At 41.1% G+C, this 27,128-nt stretch overlaps 2 protein-coding genes across 2 annotated transcripts in view; both read right to left on the bottom strand.

The window, feature by feature from the left end:
* The window catches only part of sacs2 (sacsin molecular chaperone 2), a gene marked incomplete at its 5' end in the record, with an annotated part of 28,798 nt that extends 16,155 nt beyond the window's left edge, over window positions 1-12,643 (bottom strand). Inside the window, 4 exons of the mRNA XM_080839683.1 lie at window positions 9,231-9,342; window positions 9,460-9,547; window positions 10,236-10,258; window positions 12,632-12,643. Coding sequence (XP_080695809.1) covers window positions 9,231-9,342; window positions 9,460-9,547; window positions 10,236-10,258; window positions 12,632-12,643 — 235 coding nt within the window. The remainder of the gene's footprint in view (window positions 1-9,230; window positions 9,343-9,459; window positions 9,548-10,235; window positions 10,259-12,631) is intronic.
* A 1,899-nt stretch (window positions 12,644-14,542) lies between these two features.
* On the bottom strand, window positions 14,543-26,821 carry LOC308366047 (uncharacterized protein; the record flags this gene model as incomplete). Its single annotated transcript, XM_080839682.1, has 9 exons — window positions 14,543-14,834; window positions 14,944-15,163; window positions 15,330-15,417; window positions 15,720-15,851; window positions 16,949-17,810; window positions 18,416-18,489; window positions 20,207-20,989; window positions 24,404-25,195; window positions 25,952-26,821. 9 exons carry the CDS (start codon window positions 26,819-26,821, stop codon window positions 14,543-14,545), a joined length of 4,113 nt encoding a protein of 1,370 aa, XP_080695808.1.
* Window positions 26,822-27,128: the final 307 nt, after the last annotated feature.

Here is a 27,128-nt window from a genome sequence, read left to right as displayed (position 1 = left end):
GGAAAAACACAATAAACACTGTTGAAATATTATTGAAATGTAGACCTTCATTTGATCTGATAGTCAGTTGTTGACCAAACAGACACTGATACTACTAGCGACAAAGTACTTATATTGGCTAAATATCCCCCTGAATCATAATACACACCTTGACTGTTGGTACAAAAAACACATGCAGTCCTATATCAGTGAAATCAACGGTCATAAAAAATGTGTGATAGACCTCCGGACCCAAGCTTGAGGACAATTTTTGAAACTGGACCCCTTAGAATTTTAATTGGATACCATACAAAAGCTTACTTTTCAAATATTGTGGCAACTTTAGGGTACTGTTCTCAACCACAGACCGACTATCCCGCTATAGCCTCTGACATTTTCAGCCTAGATTCTGCCTCAAATGTGAAGACTTTGCACAATTCTTCACCAGCAAACCACAACTGTTGGAGCTTGTATCGTCAGGAACACGAGTAACGAACAGATTTGCCTTTTAATAGGCCAAGAACCACAAGGAACTTCAATACCATCACTGAGACAAAACTCTGTAAGACTGTAAGACAGTGCAAATCATCAACTTGCTGTCTTGACCCTGTCCCTAAAATAAAGTTTTCTTAAAAAAAATGATAAACATATCCCCTTGAAGCTGGAATATTCCCAAATGTATAGCTGTTGTAAAACTGCTTTTTCAGAAACCTAATTATTGGGATGAGTAATTACAGGCCGATATCGAACTTGCCCTTTATCAGCAAATTATTTTTAAAAGTAGTATTTAATCAACTGAACATCTTTTAAAATAACCACAATATTTTAGAGAATTTTCAGTCAAGTTTTAAATGTATTTACAGTACTGAGACTCTGACTAGTGCTGTTGGAAAGAAGGTTTTGGTTCTTCAGTGCTTAGATTTGAGCTCCCCCTTTGACACAATCGACCACAGCATTTGAATCAATCAGCTTTGAAAGAGGGTTGACCTATCTGAACGTGTCCTTAACTGGTTTAGAACATATATTACAGGGAGACAATTCTATGTTAGCCTTCACGTGTATATCCTATGTTAGTGATCACGATAATTTCTTTTGGTGTTGCACAGGGATATGGAAAGCCAAAAATGACATAATTAAAAATAAATACATATGTAAAAATGTGAGTCATAAATAAACAAAATGACTAAAAATGCACCAAAGAAAAGCATTAGAAAAAATATATCATGCAGTTATGTGAATGGAAAATTAGTCCTTTTTATTTACTGTTACATTTATTTACGCTTACATTTATTCCCAAATACATTTCTTCCTCCTTTTATTTTTCTATTTATTTACACATTTTTTACCGTACTATTTCCCGTACCGTATTTATTTCTTCTCGCGCCTTTTTACATTTCTTTCTCCTACATTTACATTTCTGGCTGCATTTATTTCTGGATGCATTTATTTCCGTATTCATTCTTGTCTCAGTATGCAAATGAGGTGGGCTATCATTGGCCAGCGCACCGTTTCGCTCATTGGTCTCGCTAGGCCTCTGGCCTAAGTGTTGGTGAGAACTGAGAAGCTGTATGGAGAGATCGGAAGAGATTGAAAGCTATTTTGATGCAATTTGAATCACAATTTTTTTGTAATGAATCCACCGATCACTTGGAGTATGGTGGCGAGGGAGCTTCGAGGCTTCGCAGAGATGGCTGAGCGTAATAGGATGTCTATGTGGCTGAGACCTTGACTCCAGATTTCTTACCCTGCTCGCTCGCTACAATACGCCATACTCAAACGAAGATCCCCGCTACCTGTTGTGCAGTGGGATGTAGCAACAAAATAGGGGACGCAAACGTCTCATTTTATAGCTTTGGTGTATAGTACTTTCATTGTAGATGCACGACAGTTCATTTCCACGAGGGATCAATAAAGAGACTATCTATCAACTTTTTGAGAAAGTTAAAGAGCTGCACACATTGCCTTAGAGTTATTACAATCCTCACGTTATGTGTGGCCTGATTTCATGGGTTTGGGTGACAAATCCAGCGATTTTTTTTCTCACTTGTCATTAGGGGGGATATTGTGTTGACAAAGCTCTGCAAAAGCTATGTATCACGTCCTGCAGTTCACGTTACAACCGAGCTGACGAGAGCGGACAAGGATCTCAACTGCTGATGTGCACTGGTTGTGGTTAACTTGCTTAGCTTCTGTTAGCTAAACTAACGGTGCACTGTTTAACTTGGTTAGCTTCCGTTAGCTAAACTAACTGTGCACTGCTTAGCTTCTGTTAGCTAAACTAACTGAACCATGGCAAGCAAAACGATAAACCTCATACGTTAAGGTTGACAGCTTGGGTATGATCAGTGTGTGTGAAGGTGATATGTGTGTGTGAAGGTGACTAACGTGAGTTAGCTGGTTAGCTTGCATAGCTTTGGTTGTAAGAATACAGAGCTAGGGGAGAGTGGGGTAAGCAGCTCGACCAATGAGAGAGACGGTGCGCTGGCCAATGATAGCCCACCTCATTTGCATACCGAGACAAGAATGAATACAGAAATAAATGCAGCCAGAAATAAATACAGCCAGAAATGTAAATGTAGGAGAAAGAAATGTAAAAAGGCGTGAGAAGAAATAAATACGGTACGGGAAATAGTACGGTAAAAAATGTGTAAATAAATAGAAAAATAAAAGGAGGAAGAAATGTATTTGGGAATTAATGTAAGCGTAAATAAATGTAACAGTAAATAAAAAGGACTCATTTTCCATTTCCATTCACATAACTGCATGATATATTTTTTCTAATGCTTTTCTTTGGTGCATTTTTAGTCATTTTATTTATTTATGACTCACATTTTTACATATGTATTTATTTTTAATTATGTCATTTTTGGCTTTCCATACAGGGAAGCTGTCTTTTTTCATTATATGCTACCACTGGGTAATAGCATCAGAGAACCCAACATGAACTATCATAGCTATGCTGATGACTTAAAATGACACATTCCTTTCCCCCCAAGATTTCGCAGTTCTTTTTTTAGATAGTTTTGGCCCAATATTCCTGATTAAGTGGGAGCTTTTCCGAAAAGTTGCTAAGAAAGTTGCTGTGTTTTTGAGGTGTTTGCTGCGATGAAATTGCGGGAGCAAATGAAAGTTGCGCTAAACAGTTAAGAATTTGTTGAAAAATAAAAAATTAATAAACAAACATTCATTAAAGAACAAAACCATTGAGAAATGGCCCTCTAAATCAGTGTTTCTCAAACACTGGGCCGCGGCTTTCTAGTGGGACACGGAAATGTTTTACTGTAAGTTGAAGCTAATTTATCACTTAGAACTGATTTTTAGTTGAGAACAATGGGCCTCATTCTCGACAGCAGTTGAGAAGACTTTAAGAAGGACTTTCTTCTGAACTCCACTTCGGTGGATTTAGAAAAACATTTGCCATTCTCGATAGTTTTCTCATCTGGGATTTCTTCTGAACTTCAGAAGACTTTCAAGGGTGAAATAGCAGTCGCAACTCTTCCGGAATCTTCTCAAATGCGATTCCTCAAATAACCACAAGATGGCCGACGGGGTTAATGGCTGAATTTGTGAGAAAACGTTGGTTATTGCATTCAAGTCAACTCTACAGACATCCTAGGATTAAAATAATTATAATAATTATAAATACGAGAATATTTGTATCATTAACAATTAAGTTTCACATTTATAGTCATGATTCTACGAGGCATCCAGAAAAGGACTACACCAGAATGCTAATCCAGACTATTTTCATTTGTAGATCCACCTTGGTGGAATGAACTGCCTAGCTAGCACTACAAGAGCAGGCGCGTTCCTCTCTACCTTTAAGAAGCTTTTGAAGACCCAACTCTTCAGAGAGCACCTCCCTTCCTAACTGACACTGTGATAAGTGCTTGACTTGCATTTGAAGCAGTTGCACTTCTTTTTTTCTTTTTCACCTCGTTTTTCTATTTCTTATGTAAAGTAGAATTTATTGTTACACTAGGTGCTCTATTGCTCGTAGCTTGACTGTTCTCTCCCTTGTACGTCGCTTTGGACAAAGGCGTCTGCTGAATGACTGAATGTGAATGTAAATGAACACGAACACGGCAAATGTAAGTGGATAAATGAATAAACACTAAACCCAATTGCGTTTAAATAGCCATAGTGGAATATAATGGACACATATTCATCCTGCAGTACCTCCATGTCTGCATCGGTTAAGTTAAATCGGTGTTTTTTGCTCGCTTTCCGCTTAGACATGACTTGCCTTACGAGGTGCTTTTGTGTAGTGATGGGAAGTTCGGATCATTTTACCGACTCGAATCTTTGAATCTCGTTCAGTAAAATGAACGAATCTTTTTTCGAGTCACTCGTTCATTTTAACGGGGGGGGGGGGGGGGGGGGGGGGGTGGTTGCTACTCAACATTTTTAAATTTTATAGCCAATTCACTGGCGTAAATACGTCCACTACAAATACGTATCATATTTTCATGGAGGTTACTACATGTAAACCAGCAGATACTAATTCCTGCATTCAAATAATATTATATGAAAGTTTGGATGAAATGGTCATTTAGTATCACATAAGCATTTAATGATCACGGCAAACAATTACGCTGCACTGAACTGTAAGTAAAGTTTTAAAAAGTTAAAATAACTAAACCTGTAATTATTTCTTGTGAACGAATATCATTCACGTCTTACTAAACATAGACACTCGGAAGTGTCCTAGGTTAATAAGTCCTTTCTGTTTCCTCTTCTGAGCCTATGCAGGTTACGTGAAAAAATATCCAGAGCCCAGTCAAAATGAACGAAACATTTCGGTTTTCTCTAGCTTCCCATGCTGAGCCTATGCAGATCACGTGAAAAATGATCCAAATACTTGTATCCGGCAGATGACCTAATCGTTCACCTCCCGACCGTCTTTGGATCAACGTTTCGTTCATCTGCCGGATATCGTTCAATGATTCGTTCTTTTGCCGGATATCAGTCTTTCGTTCAATGATTCGTTCTTTCGCCAACCGTGTCTTTGGATCTATGATTCGTTCATCTGCCGGATATGGGTATTTCGTTCAATGATTCGTTCTTTTGCCGGATCGTTCAATGTTTCGTTCTTTTGCCAAACGTGTCTGTTTCGTTCAATGATTCGTTCTTTTGACAACCGTGTCTTTGGATCTATGATTCGTTCATCTGCCGGATATGGGTCGTTGGATCCTTTTCCACGTGACCTGCATAGGCTCAGTACAGTCAGCTAGAGGAAACAGAAATGATTCGTTCTTTTTCCGACTGGGTCTCTTGGATACGGGTCTTTGGATCATTTTTACGTGACCTGCATTCAACAAATCATTTCTGTTTCCTTGGCTTAGCCAATGCAACAGTCCCAGTTGTCCCGATGCGCGGTCATGAACGAGAAAAAGAACGAATCTTTTTTTGAGAGGACTCGTTACTCTCGAGTCGTTGTAAGGATTCGTTCAAAATGAACGAATCGTTCACGAACGACACATCACTACTTTTGTGTGGATTCGGGAGATTCCGACAGCACACGTTTCTACGGTTGCGTGCCCGAATAAGGAGCTGGCGGGGCGTGTTTGTTTGCAAATCCAATTTCACGAGAGAGCGCATCAATTTAAAGGGCAGGCCAGACTAAGCCGATTTTCATACTTTTGCGGAAAATAACTTGACAAACTGGCCTCCCGGCCAGATAAATCTGCCATTTGGGGCGTTACTTTCCGTCAAGGTTAGAATCCCCTCTCCAGAGTGGGAAGGTTGCAATCTACCCTGCTATCAGGGCCTGTCTGGCCGCAAATCGGGTTTGAATCCGCGAATCTGATGACGTAATTATCCCACGTGAACGCTGGAAGCTGTCAAGTAGTCACGTACATCTTCCCAATCGCAATATAAACAAAAAAATGTAAGTCTTCTGTTCTGTTTATGGCTGGCAAACAACGATCTAAGAAGGGCACGTTTTATTCACTGAGTTACCAAAGCAGTCTTCTTTATGGGGACTAATTTACACTGCACTGAATTACACAACTAATATTACCAGATACATATAATAGTGGACATTACACTAGGCAACATGGATCTCATTCATATCTCATCCAGTCGAAATCTTAGCAGGATTGAACACATCTTTATTACAGCGTATCAACATAAGAACAGAACATAGCTAAATCTCCGCTTAGCGTGCTAATCACTACTAATAGCACTAGAAGGTAGCCCAAAATGTGGTATTTAATACACACGATCTATCACAGTAGCAACTTCATGAAAACCCTTACTTTCATTAGGTATGCACATAATGCATCACATACAGGTCGAACAATGATGATTTAAGCATAGGAAATGTATTGGCACAGTATGGTCAACTACTTGTGTTATATTAAATTTATCTCTTACTTGACTAGTAGTTAGGTATTCTCAATCTAAGTGCGTGCTGGTTTAAGAGAGGAGTCACCGGACGAAACTTCTTTGTAGCAAGATAAGTTTACTTGGTAGTTTGATGAAACAATTCAGCCGCCAGTGCAGTGCAGTCAATAATGTTACATCAGGCACCACACCAACGGCTGGAGAACCCGGATTCTGATTAGATACAGACAATGTTCAAACATTTAAAGCCCCAGCCCAGTGATGTCACTCTGGGCCCACAAGACACCCCCCATGATCATGGGATGGTGACATACCGTCTGTCCCCTCTGTACACAGTAGATCACAAGCTTCCACATCAGCACTTCTAGTTTTATCTAGTGTGCCATATGGTATTATGGTGAAATATTCTCAGGCTTGGTCTTATCTACCATGGCATAAGTTGCTATTGAGAAACATGCGTAGGATGGTATCCATAATGACTTATGACTCTGGTCATCTGTGGTTATACTTTTCCTGTGTGAACCTTACTCACTGTTCTTTTATATGATATATTGATTTTATCTTACACTTGGCGACAAACTGAACTGTCTGTCACCAACTTAACTAGTTGTAACTTGTCGTCTTCTTTTACGAGTCTTCTTCTCCATTTCCGGTAGCACCCTTCACAGCGCCACCAACAGGCCTTGCATATGTACTACAGCATATTCACCAGTTTCAATGGGTGTGTGTGGCCGTAGAACAGCGCAGCACAGCTTTGTCTGGCAGCGATTGACTAAACCCGAATACGTTCCGGAAAGTATGATGATCCGCTTAGTCTGGCCTTACTCTAAGTGACTGACCGATCCGGGGGACTAACTGACCTCGGGGAACACAGCTGAGAAGACTTTGTCTGCTTATTAACGCATTTTCAAGCGTGCAGAAATGTGGCGGAAGTGATTCCCTTACGTTGTTTTTACGAAGTCGTGTAAGTAACATTTCAGAGGAATTTCAGAAATTGATCGAGAATGAGGCCCAATATTAATACAATTTATGAATGAAATTCAATGTTTTAAACACAATATAAAATGGAGGTGACAACGTTGAGCCAAGTGTGTAGTGCGTCGAGTGCGCTTTAATGCTGTATAATGAGGCGCTCAAACCTTTCAATTTGAAGCGACATTTGGAGACGCAACATCCAGCACTCGCTAAAAAGCCGGTGGAATTTTTCAAAAGAAAAGAAAACGGACTTCAAATACAAAAGAAGACCATTTCGACATTGCTTGACAATTGAAGAGTACTTTGAAGACAAGTTACTTGGTAGCTAGACGTATGGCACAGACTAACAAGGCCTTTACGATTGCAGAGGAACTGTTGTTGCCAGCTGCCTGGATATGTGCCGCGAGATGATTGGGGAAGATGCTGCAAAAAACTCTTGACAGTACCACTTTCAAACCACACTGTAAGTCGGCGGATTTCGAAGATGGCCTCAGACATACAGAACCAGGTCCTGGAAAGGATGGAAGGTAGCCAGTTCTTTTCAATACAGTTAGCCAAGTCAACAAACGTCAATAACGCTGCATTACTGCTGGTTTTTGTGCATTATTGTTGGAGCAATTCTACAAGAGGACATGGTTTTCTGTGGAGAGCTACCAACTCGAACCACTGCCCAGGAATGCTGGTTGCTATTAATGTTGATAATAGATTGCAGCAAAAGATTTAAATCAATATTTTAATTATTATTTGAACATTATCATTTTGAGCATTTTTATAATCAAAATCATTGAATTTGCGCATTTCCTGTTTAAACAGACATGAGACAGGGAGACGGTGAGGCAGCGACGAGCTGTGCCTTGTCTCAGATTGCACAATCCCTCACAAACTGGGTTGAGTACATGAGTAGAACCTATTTACTCTTGCTAATCTGACATAAAACCACAGTGAAAAAACACAGAGGGAAGGCAAACAGTTCCTCTGCCTCAATGAAGCCCACCGAGAGCCCAACAGTCGGGTTTATGCTTGTTCTGCTGTTGCTCTACTTCTACACTTATATTGGACCTTGACTGCGAAAATGGAAGATTCTATAGCTAAGCTTAAACATTTCTCAAAACTAGACTTAAAGGGTTTGCTCGGCCTGACAAAGGGGCCATCATGCTAAAATTACTGGTCACCCCACTGGCCCCCCCAACTGACATGTTCCAGTCATTCTAATGTCTTTGCAACGATAAGCCCTTAAAAATCTACAACTGACGCCTGGCCCATCATTACAGGACACTTTACCTCAAAGGCAGAGAGCCCAAAGCAGCAACACCTAGTTCTTCCCAGGACTCTCCAGGGGGGACATACGTGTATATGGTACAACAACAACAAAGGGCTAGAATATTCACAAAGGAAGGACGCAGTATATTCTTTTGCCTTTTGCCACCTGCCTTTGGTGATTCACTATTTACATCTGATGTAGGCATCAGGAAGCGGAAAAATGTCATGTTCAGTGAAGGGGAGTTTGCATAAATGATGACTACATGGGCAGAATATGGAAAGGCCATGACAACCAAGTCTTCAGTCTAGAGTGCCTTTAATGAAGGGTACAGTAAACAAGTGAAAGTATATCCCCAGTATTCAAATAGTTGGTGAGGTGCTTCCTCTCGCAGAAGCCCAAACTATAGCACAGATAGACCACAGAGGGACACAGAGGATCGTGTGAATAAGGGGCAACTTGGATACATTATGGTTAGAGGTGATGTTTGTAGAAGCCAATGGGAGTAGGTTATACATTTGAGTTGGATTTTTAAGAGACATTTTTTTTCAAATAAGTCTTGTCTGAGTTGATAAAGATTTGGAAAGGTTTTAGGGAAAAGTAGCATCTGACAGACACACAGTATAATAAGTAACTCAGTAACACACCACACAGAATTGAGTTTGGTTACCTTGGTACTTTCCAAGGTCTTCACTCCACAGGCTGTCTTTCTCATAGGCCCTCTCATCATGAATGAACACCACCTCTGAAGCTCCAGCATCATCTGCATTCTGTATCAGCTCCTGTTCAAAGACCAGGCAGACCAGTCAGAGAACGGCTTTACAGATTACACTGCCATTCATCATCAATACTGCCATTCATCATCAATACTGCCTTATGCAAAACAATTCAGACCATACCTTTAATATTTGTCCTCCATCTGGATATCTCCTGAGGATATCTTTCAAGTAGTCTATAAAAGGTGGAGATGTTGCACCAAATGTGTTTCTGAAAACAAAACAAATTATGAGTGAATAAGAGCTCTGCATATCAACAGAAGAAGACATACCATACTTAATAATGAAAAACATCAACTACATATCTTATTTTTGTATTTCTAGTTGAAAAAATGTCTGAACCGCTTATTAAATGTACTGTTACATTAAATTGATTGCTGTGGCGAAAAGGCAAAGATAACAGATGTTCCTCAGAGTTACATACATGTATAGTGGTCGAGTTCTTCCTAGATCTCAATAAGGTGCAAATGCACACAATGAAGGGAGACCATCGACTCCTTTTGAACAATGGCTGAGTGCTGTTGCGGCACAATCACATTTTCCTGCAGGGATGAATCTCTAATCTTACATTTCATATCTCTTTGTGACTGTGCAGAACATCCAGTCACATGAAAATTCCTGCGGTCTCAGGAATTCACCAGACTTAATTTGATTGTGTTTCCTGCTGTCAGATGTAACAGGTCTAGTTAGAATTACTTTTTGTTGGTGATAAGGATTTTTTGTGATAGGATGCAAATAGTAAAGTTGATGAAGTCTGTTGAGTAATGTTTTACATTTAAAGGTGTGGTAGGGAACCCATATAAAGTAACTTTTTGTCATATTTGTTAAAACTGTTATTATGTCCTGAAAGTACACGAGACAGATAATCTCTGAATATAAACAGGCTCCTCAGGCATCACCTAGCTCCGCACTCATGCACACGCTGCAGGGCACACAAGATGCACACAAGATACAAAAATATCACCTTATGGGATTTAAGAGGCTCCGTAGGTTAGCATTGTTTGATTTGAAAATATCTTTGTGAAGTGCCCAGGCAGTATCGGTTTGTTGTTTGTCCTAATATTTTTTTTGGCCTGTGCTATCACAGGTAAATTTACTCATCACTGGTTTACTGCTTATCAACCACTATTTATTTATCAAACAAACACCTAACGACAGAAGTGAAGTGGCAGGTTGCCAAGGGCACCCTGTTCCTTAATGATGGAATGGAGGCAATGCTCAATGTGACATAAGAAAATAGGAGGTAAACTATTGGGAGAGTTAAGACTATAGTAACTTTCCATGGACAGCCTCCCTTTGTTGATCTTAAATAAATGCGTTACTACTCAACAAATCTCAGAACTCAGAATATTCTTGAAGAGACTTTGTTTTATAAGTAGTTGAAGATTAACCAAAACACATCCTATCAAATGGATTTCCTGATCAGCAACAACAAAAACAACATTCTAACCAGACTTGTTACATTTCACTGCAGGAAATACAAGCAAATGGAGGAAAAAGTATCGATAAAAGTAAAGATATTTTCAATGTTTTTTTATACAAGACATAAAATGTATCATATTTGTAATATCAAAAATGCATAACACACAGGTTACCATCTGCATGTTCTCAAAACTGTTCATATCAGTTGGAAGGGGTCACATAATTTCCACAAGTGTCTCAATTTAGCAGTGTATAGAAACTAGTTATTACATTTATTTTTACGTAGTTTAGTAATGAGTAGTTCAACATTTTTATTGAATTACTGACCTTCAGAAGATGAATATCCTAACTAATAAGTGTTAGGAACCTTTTTATTGACATCTACCACACACAAGATGTAGGCCTACGTTGCATGTTCCAGTATGACATGTCATAACATGATACGGCATGATCTACTCAACATATTACTTTTCATCACTCCCAACATCCTTTATACTGTATACTATTATATCCAAACTGGTCCTAAAACTACATCACTAAAGCCAGAGATGATCACCTGGACATATTCCAAAGGTAAACTTCCACTTACTTTTTCCCCCTTCCTTTTCTGACAGGATCACCCATTTTTCAGCAGCTAATTGATTGGACCCTGCAAATGAAATGAATACATTATACATAGGTGTACATTAGACCGACAAATGCAAACTTTAGTTAAATCCCACTACAGTGACTATAGTGAACACAGATGATGACATACTATACAACATACCATATCAGCAATCCCTGGACTTCAGCACGTTCCTCGCAATCAAATGGGATGAACGTACTTGGCGATCTGGATTTATATCATTGGTTTGCGCCCCACCTACACCAGCAGTCTTTAGCTGCAAGGTTTCCATTTCCTAAGAAAACAAGCTGCATCATAGGAAGCGAAACTCAGTTTGTGAACTCATAGTTCGTGTACCACAAACACAAAATACATTTCGCCTCGATAATTCCGGGTTGACGGCCCTATGTATTATATTATCCGATTTATTCACAAACATTCATTTTGAATCTAAATACAACTAATTGACAAATCCGTAATGAAACTCATTGTTCGTGTATCCTCAAAAAGTGGTTATTGAGTTTCGTTTTACATGAAAGCGGATGCTGTTGCATTTAAGGAACTAAACCACAGATTTCCGCACTCCTAAATAGTGTAGCCCTCAGATAGGCCTAATGGTCTTATCTTTCTCTCCATACATTGATTCAAAGAGTGGAGGACATAGGTAGATATCCTGCCACCCTGAAATGCAAACACGTTGTATTTCAGGGTGGCACAAAATCCTCTCTGCAGAAAGAGTGGCAATGGGATGCATATGGTGGGGGCGTTGCCATATGAGGTCACCGAGGTCCTGACCTCCAAAAAAAATTCAGATTGAAAAATACTTTTTGAAGTTAAATACAACTGATTGACATATCCGAAACGAAACTCTTAGTCCACGAATGCTTAAAAAATGGTTATTGAGTTTCATTTTTCATGACAGCGGATGATGAGATTTTGAGAAACGAAACCACAAAATAGTGTAGCCCCCAGACAGGACCACTGTACACATACCCACAAACACCCACACAAGCACATACAGGGTGGCACAAAATCCTCTGTGCAGAAAGAGGGGCAGTGGGATAAGTATATGGTGGGGGCGTGGCCATAACTAGCGTATTTTTTCAGATTGAAAAATAGTCATCAGCTTGTGAGTAGAATGACAACATGTGGAGGTAGTTGAACTGATACAAGGAGGCAGTTTTGCATTCACTCAGACACCAATACATTCACTTTTCTTTGGGACTGTAAGTTCCTCCACACGACCTTGGAAAACACTACCCACACCTTCACAGCCATGTTCTCTGAGCAGTTTTTCTGTGTATTCTGCCATGATGCTTGCTGCCACTGCATAAACCTTTGAGACAAAACAGACAGGTGACAGTGCTATCTGAAGCCATCAAAATGTCAATTTTAGTTTCATTGTAATTACGATAAAATAACTGATGGAAATGTATACAACGCTATACATACGTTTGTCCACAAGATGGAGGTGTTGCACAACAATATTGTTTACAAGTCAAAAAACGAACCTGATGCTGCCGTTTCTCTTTTCCAACTCTAATGAATTTAGTGACAGTTGTAGAAAAAAAACCAGTGGTGTGGTGAACAAGAAGCAGTTTTGCAAAAACAGGTGTCATGCAGAAAGGCCTACAGGTGCAGGCTGTTAAAGACAGCCAAGCATTCATGGAGGGGTCTCTGGATAAGAGATGCAACAAGTCAAAGACAGGTGAAACCTCCCAAAAAGTTGTTAACAGAGTCTTAAAAACATAGACAAGGACACATACCTGCTCTCACAAGTCACCATTGACTTGGGACAGAAGCAAACAAGTGAGCAGAACATTCTGATTGGGTGAGCTTAGATAAAATGTATAGGTTTTAGAGAATAGTCTGATTGGTTTAACTTGGATATGTTTTGGGTTTTCAATTGGTTTAATGCAGTCTCAGACAGAGAGGCACAAAATCAGTTGGCAAACAACATCTCCAGATGAAGTCTCTGTGACAGTAACAGGACAAAGATGTGCTTGCATGCATACTCCCAAACCTCTTTCTACGATATTAGTTGCAAATAGCTAGATGGAAAATATCCAGATGAAGTCGCTTAATGACTGAGCAATTAAAAAAAAACTAAGCTAGAAATAATATAAAAATTGGTCAACAAAATGATTTGAAATGCTCTGAGCTACTAGTGATTAGGGTACCAGCATTCAAACATTATTTGTACACCCCCGAGGTATTGGAGTATGTTTAGGTGACCACTGGCCTACTAATATCAGTATGGAAAGAAGTGACAATGGCATAATGTAATTGATCAAGATTAGCCAAATATAGCAAAATAAACTCTTTGAGGGAGATACAAGCACACGTTTCTTTGTTCATAGATGATAGTTTATCTGAAATCCCATCTGATCGGAAAAGAGAATTGATAACACCGGGATGACAAAAAAGAATTTATTTTCAAAATGTACACAAAAGTTGAGCTTCTTTTCCTCATCACCAAGGATATTATTTGATCGTCGCTGCAGCTCTGTGTAATGTAGTCAGTTTTATTGTAATACATTGGAGTGGAAGCTGCAAAGGTAAACGCAATTCATTGTGAAGTGAAATGTTAAGATGAATGACTTTACTTGACAACACAAGTTGTGTAGATTGTATAAGGCAGTGGTTCTCAAACGTTTCACCGTGAGTACCACCTCAGAAAATATTTGGCTTTCCAAGTACCACCACAATAGTGTTATTACCTCACTGTAATGCCTGATCAGAAAAATGAGCAAAGCTCAGATAAATAACAAACTTAAGTGATTGGGATCTAGTTGTTTTAATGATTTTTTTTAAATATACTGTATATTTAATGATTAATTTTCAAGTCATAAAAAATGGGGAAACTGCCTGAGTACCACAAAGATGGAGCCGTACCACAGTTTGAGAACCACTGGTATAAAGGATTGTAGTAGTCTTAAATAAACAACCCGTTGTGAACTCCATGTATTGACTGGAAAATACAGCTACAACTATTAGCCTAGCTGAAACGTCCCATACAGTTTCAAATTGTGTCTCTATGTTCATCAAATACATCAGGTTACAATGAGGAGGTAGGCTGTGGAAACCTGAGATTGTTTTTTGTTCTGCTCACACACTTGTCTTTTTTCCCCTATGCCAGTGCCATTCACTCTCACTCACAAACAAAATAATCCCTAACTATTGTTTCTTGTTTTTGTTTTTGTTTTGCTTTGTCTTTCCTGTGCACTTCTTAAAACAGAACACACAACATTTCACTGTCACCAGAACAACACTGAGCACAATGATAGTTAGCAATGCTATCACGTCAAGGCTGTGGTACTGGATCCAGTTCAGCTCGTGGGCAGCTGGCCGCAAGTGCTCTGCTCCTTTGTGCCTCATAACGAACTCAGTCCAGAAGACGGCCAGGTCGAGAGGTTCAATTGGACGGTCATTGTGCACAGCTGAAAGCTTCATCATATTTGCCTTGTAACTAGAGAAACGAAGGAAACAGTACTTTGCATGAGTATCAGCTTGTGTACGCTATCAAAACAGAGAAATAAGATGCTTGAGCAAATCATTGAAAATGAAACACGTCCTACCTCTTCTCGTTGATGACTTTGTTGAGGGCTTCCAACAGTTTCACTGTGGTCACGTCAACAATACTCAAGGTCTCAGCAACACCACGTGCAGTCATGCGTTGCACATTGTCAGCCTGGTCACCAAACAATGGGAGCATCACCATGGGCACTCCATTGCATATACCCTCATAGATGCCATGGGATCCTCCATGTGTGATGAAAGCCTTCACCTTAGGGTGGCCTGGAATCACAGATGTGGTAGATGGTTGCTTGACAGGTATAACTAGTAATGGCTATAGAGTATGACACCGAAGAGTACGTGTGGCAATACTGTTGCAGTACGTGTTGCATTTTCAAACAAAAACTGAACAAAACGCAAAAACTCAACTGCACTGCAAACAACAAACCTAAAAGATCATTTTGAGGCAACCACTTCATGAGTTTGACGTTCTTCGGGGCATTCTCAGGCACAGGTCCAGTGTATCTCCACAGAACCTTGGGATGAAGAGAGTAGCACTGAGTATGTGAAGACCATTCTCTCAAGCTATTTACGTTTACAAGTATACTCTTTAGAGGACAGTTTGTTTTGAACTGTTTCATTGTCATACATCTCTTATTGATAAACTGTGTCTAGATACAAAATCAGAAGGAAAACAACACACATTTCCTGGTATTACTTGGAAATGGATATCTTGCACAATCTTGAAGGAAGAATTATTTAAGGCTACCAAACAAGGGTTAGGGTCAGATGAACCCCAAACAATGAGTATGAGCGAGTCCCCAAAATGGTCCCTCACCCTCTGTGGAATCTGCCTGAATGCCTCAAAGAACACTCGGGCCTTGTCCTCCGGCATCTGGGACACCATGGAGCCCAGGGTGAAGACGACGAAGCCATGTTCACCAGACCCATTCACAAACTCCTCCACCTCCTAAAATGAAAGCACAAAACAGATATTATACAAGAGGACATTACAGAACCCCAGATCATGGGTTCCTTAACAGAGGCTTCTGAATATAGCACAATGTGTCCTAAATATAGCACAATATAATAGACAATCTACAGTAGTATTACAATAGTATAAAGTGCATTTATGAAAATAGGCCCCCTTGGCAATTAAGAAAGTCAAACATTCTCATATAATACTGTAAAGCTGACTTTATAAACAATCAGTCAGACTGCAATTAATCTGTTGTGAGAGTTGTGTAGGAGTAAAACAGATTCAAACAACCCAACCGAACAGATGAATGTTTCTCTTACTTGAATGTTTACTACTGAAATCTCACAGAGACCCCTGGCTCCTCCCAGGGATTATATTATTATTACTATGCTAGAGTGCAGCACTTCACTGGTGTGCATTAACTGGCAGAGGAGGATTCATTGACTTCAAACATTTAAAATATATACTTTGTTTCAGCATAACTCATTACATTAAAGCCAAACATGTCATGAACATGACAAGTGAACTCATACACTATTCAAATGTAATTAAACCAAGGCTAAGTAACTTCACTTTTCTATTTAAGAGTTAGCATAAGGGTTCAAGTGGTTTCACGGATTCACCTCAAAAACAATATACTGTGATATTTTCATTTAACAGTTCATTGTCCTCCCTTCTACAGACATAGCCTACAATCAGACAAACCTGGGAAAGTTCACACTGGAAAGAGGGAACAATCTTGTATTACAATAGAAACACAGGGCAAATAAAATCAGAAAAACCTGAGCAAGATTTATATTTGTCCTGGGTTTATAAAACATTACACATGTGAGAGGAGACAAAACATGCTGCCAGATTAGCCTGAGACCACACAGATCGATAGAAAGGGATTGTCGTTTGTAAAACGTAACATATTTGTATAAATTAACATGTGCATACACCCCTAAATATGGAGCGCAGATGAGCATTTATGAGTTGTTTAGAGATGTTTTTCATGAACCTAGACACACTGGTCTGCACCACACAAAAAAACTCACATCAAAGTCCGTTATTACCTTTGTTTAACACTGTAGTTAAAAACAACTCACCGCAGGTAAGGCATTTTTCTTTGCACAGTTAATTCCCCCTATGTGGATCATGTTGGGCATTAGTGGCCTGGGAAACTCAAAGATAAAATCATACCGCAGCAGCCAGATAGCCCCATGGCCCAAAATCTCCCCGTAGGTGATGTCTTTTTCCAGATACCTACTAGACAACTCGTCAAAACTGGCATACAGTACACGACTAAGGTATGACTCCAATATAGTCTTAATCATGTTATTCACTCTCTGAGGGAAATTCATGACATCAGTGTATCCGGTCATAAAGCGGGGGACAAACGATGGTGGTGAGGGACTCTGGGCTGCACTTGTATCAAGGCCCGCGGGCATGCCACGCAGGAAGTAGACCGCAGGCAGCGAGAAGGCTTCAGCAATGATGGAGCCACAAGGCAGGAAAGGGTCAGTGAGTAGGAGCTCAAAGCCTTCGTTCCGGAGCTGCTGCATGAGGGGCTGGTGGTATAGCAGAGCCTCACAGCCTTTGACCTGCGTGCTGGTGAAATTGATTAGCCCCGCCACGGCTTCGAACACATCGGAGACGCCTGGTTTCTTCAGAAACACCTTATCCTTAATTTGGTCGATGCTGGCATCCAGTTCTGCCTTGGTGTAAGGCACCTTGAAGGATATTGTCTGGTAGCTGTCAGAATCTCCAATGAGGATGCTGGTCTCAGGCACAAGCACCACCATTTTGTGTCCTCTTTGCGAGAGCTCCTTCACCAGCACCTTCATACTGAGCCAGTGACTGCCGTCCACAGGCATGACCAGCACCTTGCTCCCCACAGCAGCCTCCAGAGAGCAGAGCCCCAACCATGCTAGTAGCCCCAGAGCAGACACACAAAACCCTTTAGCCATGCTGCTCAGAGGAGTAAGCAGAGCTGCATACTAACTTACTCAGACCTGGCGGAGAGTTGAAGTGAGGCTTTGCTAAAGCCTGTAAGTAGGAGTAGCTTGTGGCCTTTGTTTGTCCTGTATAGGACAGTCATATAGTGCAGGCTTGTGACTGAGCTCAATCTGCTTGCACCGGCAGGCTATTATATAACCTAAGGTATCGTGCAAAGCGCTCCCCTCACCGTGGTGTAAAGTCTACTTCATAACTTGAGTGGATAACTGCCCGGGTTAATTATTTGCGACTCTGGAGACTACAACTCCTGTGTGCCAATCAATGAGTTTAATCAATTCTGAAAGAGTTGAAAGAATCAAACTGAGTAACAATCTAACATAATCTATGGTATGAAATATTTGAAGTATTTCTTCTATTCCTTCATGATTGTAAAAAAAAACCTGGTAACAATGGTTCTATGACCGAGAAGCATGCCTTTTTTGAGTACACGAAAGGATCAAATCTACCAGTATGTCGAATGTAATAACTTATATGAATCCATTTCACAACATTACAACAAGCATCAACATGAAGCAGGTAGGCCTATATTTCATCATGTTAAGAATATGCCACCTTACAAAAGACTGCAGCCTGTGGGCTCCAGTAAGGACCTCAGCAGGTTACAGTCCTCTCCCACAAGCTCAGGCGATTGCTGTAGTTTGTGCAACGCAGAAGTATAAAACAGGACTAGGACATAGGTGGTGAGTGGGATTGACAGCGTGTATCTCCTTCAACTGACCATATACCATTGAAATTCATTTGAGGACAATATACAAACTAGCTGCCTACAGAACCTTCATAATCATATAAAACTGTAAAATATCAACATGATGTAGCATAATTTGGGTGAGCCAATAATACTGATAATGTATAAAAGCGTAACCTTTGAAACTCCATTAAAGTGAAGAGGATTTGAGCCGTTTGCTCTTTATTTTGTCTGGCATGATGTTTGACTTCCCAAAGCTACAGAAGCAGCAAACTCTCCTGAACTGTCAGGCTTGCTCTTTCACCCACTAATGTCAACATCAACAATGACTAATTACATTTTAACGCACTGTTGCAAGTCATGATGCTCAGGCAAAAGGCAGCTTATCTTGAATTGTACTGATTGTATTATTTCCCCTGATGTCACAATAAAAGCATGGGTAAATTCCAATTGTATGTAAAGCCATTTGGTTGAAATCACATTTTGAAACAATTTGAAAAAAATGTCAATGAATTGAACAGAAACCTGCTTATTTGTAGAAAGCCTTAATAATTAAAGACTATGAATAACATGAATTTAATAGTGCTTAGGAATGTACACCAGAGTGTGGTATACAGTTTCAGACAACCTAATTGTTCTGCATAAACAGATATTTAAAAAAAAATCAAAGTAATATTTAAAGTAGCATAACGGATTAATAGCTAATTGCTAACGAGATGCTGGCAGCCGAAACTAGCAAAACCTCTTACTTTGACACTTGTACAAACTAGTTAGTCAACAACTGTCCTTACACGGTCAAACATCAAGCAAGTGCAACACAAGACAAAGCAAGACGGCAAATTAACTTCTTACTAGTTAGGCAGACAGTAGACATCAGGCGGCTTCAGGCAAAACTACAGAACGAAGTTGTATGCCTACAGACCCTGGTATGGCAATGGCACGGAGGTGATTCTTCATATTAAAAGTCATTGTAGCGCCCCAATTGTAGCGCCCCCAAGCTGTTATTTTAAGGTTATACTGCTTATCCTTACCCTAACCCTGAAGTACAGTTACTGCATAATGCTGCTTTTAAAATGTACATGAAGCACACTATTCTGCGGTCTAGCAGAAATACATATCTTAAAAATACAGTGCCAGATATTAGTAAGGAAAATGTGTTAGTTAATTGAAGTAATGATAAGTGAGGTAAATCTGATCAATAAGCGTGACCGTCTAAATATTGATCAACCAACGTGTAGTAGAAGTGCATTGTAAGTGTGAAGAAGGTTTTTTTGTGGGGGGAGAGGTGAGGAAGGTAAGAGGGGGGTTTGAAAGGGTGTACAGAAGTGTAAGTCTGAATCGTACAGTTCCGGAAAATAGATGTCGACCCTCCACTGCATAAACCAGCGTTAACGAATTGAATGTGTGCAGTCACAGGGAGTCAATGAAGGTGAATGAACAGTGGGTGAATATTTTTTTTAGCTGGTAAAAATATGCACGCGTTCTGGACCATTCACATGTCAAGGTTGACATTAACCCATCAGATATCAAGAGAAATCACTCCTAAGTTAGAAGGAGGGTAGGTTATCTAATGGATTGGGGCTGATTTCGGGTCCCAAATGTACTTTTCCTTGATTGCCGATAATCAGTCCTCATTTGCATCACCTGACCAAATCCAACTCACCTGTTGTAGAGGTTTCGGCTTTCCAGCTTTCATCCCACCAACCATGATCATGTTAGGCATCAAAGGCATGGGGAACTCAAAGGCAAAGTCGAAGCGCATGAGCCACAGTGCCGCATCGCTTGCCAGCTCCACAATGGACGTCTCCCTCTGCAAGATGTCGGACGCCACCTTGTCTGCATAAATGTACAGACGACTGCAGCCTGCGGGCTCCAGTAAAGACCTCAGCAGGTTGACAGTCCTCTCCCACAAGCTCATGCGATTGCTGTAGTGTGTTTTGCGCTGCGGCACGTATGAAACAGGGCTAGGACAGCGTGTGGCTATAATGTCAAGGGGACAAGGGAGAACTGCTTGCATGTAGATCGAAGGAATGTCCAGATAAGCTCCAGCGATGATTCCTACAGGCCAAAATGGGTCAGTGAGGAGAGCATCAAAGTTATAATTCCGTAAGGTCTGCATCAGCTCCTTGTTGTACAGCAGGCTTTCACAGGTTATCATGGTATAGTTACTCAGCATGGCCATGCTGGTCCAGTAAGTCTTCAACCTTGCCAGAGTGGAGGAGACGTCAATGGTCATTAAAAAGTCCAGTTTTTTCATGAGATCCTTTGTCATGCTTTCCTTGGTGAATGATACAGGAAAGGTGAGGGTGGTGGTGTGCTCTGAGGGGCCCATGCTAATACTGGCCTCTGGGATCACGACCACCACCTGGTTGCCTCTCCTCCCCAGTTCCTCCACCAAGGGCTTCATGCCCGTCCAGTGGCTGCAATCTCCTGGGATCACTAACAGCTTCCCACCATGAGCAGAGCCCAGGCACAAGAGGCTGATCAGCAGCCCGGCGAAAGCACTCCACTCAGATATCCATGCAGCAGCCATGGACAAGTCTGAATAATGTGCAGCTGTAGCTCGGCAAGAAGAAATATATTCCAGTTGAGAGGCTCACAGTGACTCAGGAATTTACTCACTGTGAAGAAGTGTGTTTACTTTTCAGTAGGCTGGACTGTGTCTTTTCAGATTAATTATATAATAATATATAAAAAACAATGTGATCTATCTATCTATGATCTAATCTGAAATGAATGGTGATTTACCTCCAGGTGGAAGATAATCTGATTCTCGTTTTTTGTGTTGAACATCACACAGAAACTCCGGAAGCCACTTGCTAGTGTTGCTACTACCTAGCTACTGTGCACTCTGCCCCAGAGCGCTGCTAATCTGCTTCTGTACTTAAGTATCCTAGTGAGTGCGCCGATTACAACTACCTTTCACATTACAATATAATGATTACATCGACTCTGCGAATTATCTTCCTCCCTATTATCTTTCACTCTCGGCTAACTGTTCTTAGTTGGTTGGCTCCCACGGCCATGGCTTTTCGTGCTACCTCTGTCTGCTCCCTGGCATGTAACATGTTTAGCGACTTCCCAACCCCCATTAGCGACCACAATACTTGCAATAAGTGTAGGCTACAGGCTACTGGCAAGCCTGGAAGCGAAACTATTTGTACTTTACATTAACATTAATCAACGCAACTCCGCCTTCTAACACACCCGTGGTAGCACCACAGCCTAAACTCCAAGTCAAATGGGCCTCATTCTCAAACGCATTAATCCAGTAATAACAATAACAAAATTAATGTGTGGGCACAATCAGTGTGGCCAACTCCTGTGTAAGGGAAGTAGCTGTTAGCTCTCCCAAAATAAGTTAGAAGTAGCTAGAGACGCAATCATCTAATTTGCATAATATGCCATTCTGAAAGAGGTAAAATGAATAGGAAAGGCTGAGCAGGTAGTTTACAAACGAACTATTTATTACGTATTTACAAAAATGTTTTTGTTGCCATATAACTATAACGTGAGCTTTTTGTTATTTTCTTTTTTATGCAGTGGCCTAATAAATATGGATTTCAAACGATGTATTTATTTACAAACATATCTTATCGCGATTAATTTGCAGACAGCTCTTGCGCTGCGGTCTGTCTGGGACTGCTAACTAGTCAGACTGGCTGAGTCAGCGTTGTGTGAGTGGAGAGAAGATGACGACAGCCCTCGCTGTACTCGGCCCTCGTGAGCTCGGTTGTAACGTGAACTGCAGAACGGGATATGTTAGATGCTTTTGCAGAGCTTTGGCACCACAATAATATCCTCTGATAAAATCCTCATACTGGGAGATTTTAATATCCACATGGACACTGAAAATAATAATCTTACAATTGCATTCCAATAACTAGACTCTATCGGGTTCTCCCAACATGTAAACTAACCAACTCACTAACATACCACACCATTGACCTTTTAAAAACGCATCCTTAGAAATTCACCACCCTATAGTTCTACCCAAAAATAGGCTACTGACCTTTCAGATCACCACCTAATCACGTTCAACATGCAATTAGAACTCCGTGCAACATCGGAATTAACCCATTTCTACAGCTGTTGTCTATCCAACAGGACTACGGCAGAATTAATTTCAAAACTACCAACTGCTCTTGCCACAGCTCCTACCCCTGGCACTGCATGCACATTCCACCTCATCGACCTACTAACAGATGGCGTCATATGTGCGCTCCACTCAACCCTTGACGCTGTTGCACCATTGAAAAAGAGAATAAGAAAACAAACAGAAATGACTGGCCCAATGGTACACTGATCAGACTCGTGCACTTAAACAACACGAAAACTAGTCTATATAAAAAAAAGCTATAAACGAATACTTTCTGAGTCGAAATCGGCTTACTATTCTTCATTGATTACAAATAATAAAAACAACCCAACGTTTCTATTTAACACCATTTCTAGGTTAACAAAAAACCACAATGCAATCGAACAGTCTGTTCCTATAATCTTTAGCAGTAACAATTTCATGACCCTTTTCAATTGAATTCTAACAATAAGAGAACAAATGCACAGTCTCCTATGCCAACATCCCCACAACCTGGTGCACTCCCTGAATCCTTACTCATTGACCTCCCTGAACTAAATTCCCTGCTCCTCTCATCTAAATCATCGATGGGCCTACTAGACCTTATCCCCACAAAACTTCTTAAACATGCTCTACCCTTATTAAGTGAGATATACTGAATGTAATGTATAATTCACTAATTTCAGGATGCATTCCACAGTAATTCCAACTAGCAGTGATCAAACCATCAATCAAAAAACCTAACCTTGATCCTGATAATCTAGCTAACTAGACCCATATCTAACCTCCTTTTTTGTAAAACAAAAAATACTTGAAAAAATAGTAGCTAAGTAACTTACTTCCTTTCTGCACCAAAACAAAATCAAAGAAAACTTCAAATCTGGCTTTAGAGCCCATCACAGCACTGAAACTGCCTTAGTCAAAGTCTTGAGTTACCTACTAATCACATCCAATCATGGGTGCATCTCAATAATAGATATTTTAGACCTTAGTGCCGCTTTCAACACTATAGATTATCATTATCCTATTACAGAGACTTGAACATCATGTTGGCATCAAAGGCTGTGAATGACACTATCTAGCCATCTACCCACACTCGATGGCATCCCAACACCCAATACTAGCATCAAAAACCTTGATGTAACTATCAACTAAGACCTCCTACTTGACTCACTCACACATAAAACGGATCTCAAAGACATAATTTTTTCATTTACGCAATATTGCCAAAATTAGAAAAGTCCTATCCCTCCAAGATGCAGAAAACCTAATCCACGCATTTATTACGTCAGGACTAGATTACCTCAATGCTCTCCTGTCCGGATGCAGCAACAACTCAATAAAGAGCCTCCAGTTTAAACAGCACGCTGCTGCTCGTACACTCACTAGACCTCAAAAATATATATCACACATGTACTTGCCTCTCTGCATTGGCTCGCTGTCAAAAGTGGAATTGATTTCAAAGTACTACTTCTAACAAACAAAGCCCTAAACGACTTCAGCCCCTCCTCAGGAATAATCTCCCTGCCTCCATCCGGGATGCAGACACCATTTCTATTTAGTGCATCCTATAGCCACAAGTAATTGCGTCACCAAATACCTGCATCATCTGTTGGGCAAGCCAGCCAGCATAACTAAACAATATCTAAACAAATACAAAAAAATGTATCTATAAAACTGGTCTACAGACAGCGTATGTTGTATCGTGAAGGAGGTCCTTAACTTTTCTTCAATTGCCGATAATCAGTCCTGATTTGCATCACCTGACCAAATCCAACTCACCTGTGGCAGGGGTTTTGGCTTTCCATCTTTGATCCCACCAATCATGATCATGTTAGGCATCAAAGGCATGGGAAACTCAAAGGAAAAGTCAAAGCGTACGAGCCACAGTGAAGCATTGCTCGCCAGCTCCACAATGGACGTTTTCCTCTGCAGGATATCTGAGGCCACCTTGTCTGCATAAATGTACATACGACTGCAGGCCGTGGGCTCCAGTAAGGACCTCAGCAGGTTAACAGTCCTCTCCCACAAGCTCATGCGATTGCTGTAGTGTGTTTGGCGCAGTGGCACGTATGAAACAGGGCTGGGACATTGTGTGGCTATAATGTCAAGAGGACAAGGGAGTGAACCATGCATGTAGATGGAGGGAATGTCCAGATAAGCCCCGGCGATGATTCCTGTCGGCCAAAACGGGTCAGTGAGGAGAGCATCAAAGTCATAATCCCGTAAGGTCTGCACCAGCTCCTTGTTGTACATTAGGCTTTCACAGGTTATCATGGTATAGTTACTCAGTACGACCATGCTGGTCCAGTAGTTCTTTAACCTTGCCACAGTGGTGGAGACATCAGTGGTCATTAAAAAGTCCAGCTCTTTTCCAAGGTCCTTTGTCATGCTTTCCTTGGTGTATGGTACGGGAAAGGTGAGGGTGGTGGTGTGCTCTGAGGGGCCCATGCTAAGACTGGCCTCTGGCATCACGACCACCACCTGGTTGCCTCTCCTCCCCAGTTCCTCCACCAAGGGCTTCATGCCCGTCCAGGGGCTGCCATCGCCTGGGATCACTAACAGCTTCCCACCCTGAGCAGAGCCCAGGCACAAGAGGCTGATCAGCAGCCCGGTGAAAGCACTCCTCACAGATATCCGTGCAGCAGCCATGGAGAAGTCTGAATGATGTGCAGCTGTAGCTCGGCAAGAAGGAATATATTCCAGTTGAGATGCTCACAGTGACTCAGGAGTTTACACACTGTGAGGTGTGTTTACTTTTTATTTGGCTGGACTTTGTGACTTTTCAGATTAATTATCAGACAACAAAGGTGTAAGAAGAAAGGAAAAGTTTGGCCAGGACAAAGTCAGAACAAAGGTTGTAAAACAGAGTGTTTTGATTAACTCTTTAACTGCACTTGGGAAAAATAAATGTTGTATTTAAAAAGTATTTTCACATGCATATTAGCGTATTCCTTTCACATACCTACATACCTTTAGATCTAGACTCTGTGTGATCTAATCTGAAATTAATGGTGATTTACCTCTAGGTGAAAGGTATACTGATACTACTTTTTTTGTGTTGAACATCACATTATGCTACAATACTCTAATTTATGTAAGAATTATTCCAAAACTGGAGATTGTTGCTGTTCTTTTTACATCTGAGGGACATCAGAGGCCACCTTGTCTGCATGAATGTACAAAAGACTGCAGGCTGCAGGCTCCAGTAAGTTAATGATTAACTGCTTGAATAATGCAGCTGTATCTAACATGTAGATCCCAAATGTACTTTGCCTTGATTGCAGATAATCAGGTCACATTTGCATCACCTGACCAAATCCAACTCACCTGTGGCAGGGGTTTCGGCTTTCCAGCTTTCATCCCACCAACCATGATCATGTTAGGCATCAAAGGCATGGGGAATTCAAAGGCAAAGTCGAAGCGCATGAGCCACAGTGCTGCATCGCTTGCTAGCGCCGCAATGGACGTTTCCCTCTGCAAGATGTCTGAGGCCACCTTGTCTGCATACATGTACATACGACTGCAGCCTGCCGGCTCCAGTAAAGACCTCAGCAGGTTGACAGTCCTCTCCCACAAGCTCATGCGATTGCTGTAGTGTGTTTGGCGCAGTGGCACGTAAGAAACAGGGCTGGGACATCGTGTGGCTATAATGTCAAGGGGACAAGGGAGATTAGCTTGCATGTAGATAGAGGGAATGTCCAGATAAGCCCCGGCGATGATTCCTACTGGCCAAAATGGGTCAGTGAGGAGAGCATCAAAGTCATAATCCCGTAAGGTCTGCATCAGCTCCTTGTTGTACAGCAGGCTTTCACAGGTTATCATGGTATAGTTACTCAGCATGGCCATGCTGGTCCAGTAAGTCTTTAACCTTGCCAGAGTGGTGGAGACATCAATGGTCATTAAAAAGTCCAGGTTTTTTATGAGATCCTTTGTCATGCTTTCCTTGGTGTATGGTACAGGAAAGGTGAGGGTGGTGGTGTGCTCTGAGGGGCCCATGCTAAGACTGGCCTCTGGAATCACGACCACCACCTGGTTGCCTCTCCTCCCCAGTTCCTCCACCAAGGGCTTCATGCCCGTCCAGTGGCTGCCATCTGCTGGGATCACTAACAGCTTCCCACCCTGAGCAGAGCCCAGGCACAAGAGGCTGATCAGCAGCCCGGTGAAAGAACTCCTCACAGATATCCGTGCAGCAGCCATGGAGAAGTCTGAATGATGTGCAGCTGTAGCTCGGCAAGAAGGAATATATTCCAGTTGAGAGACTCACAGTGACTCAGGAGTTTACTCACTGTGAGGTGTGTTTACTTTTCAGTAGGCTGGACTTCGTGTCTTTTCAGATTAATTATCAGACAACAAAGGTGCAATAAGAAAAGGAAAGATTTGCCTGGACAATGTCAGAGCAAAGGCTGTAAAACAGCACTTGAAAAAAAATGTAAGTCGTATTCAGAGATATAATTTTGTCCCCTGCATATTAGCATATTCCTTTTACATGCAGACTTTAGATCTA

Source organism: Sprattus sprattus (genome assembly GCF_963457725.1).
Source record: "Sprattus sprattus genome assembly, chromosome: 5".
NCBI lineage: Eukaryota > Metazoa > Chordata > Actinopteri > Clupeiformes > Clupeidae > Sprattus > Sprattus sprattus.
The sequence above is the reverse complement of the archived record's forward strand: the minus strand, read 5'-3'. Positions and strand labels throughout refer to the sequence as shown.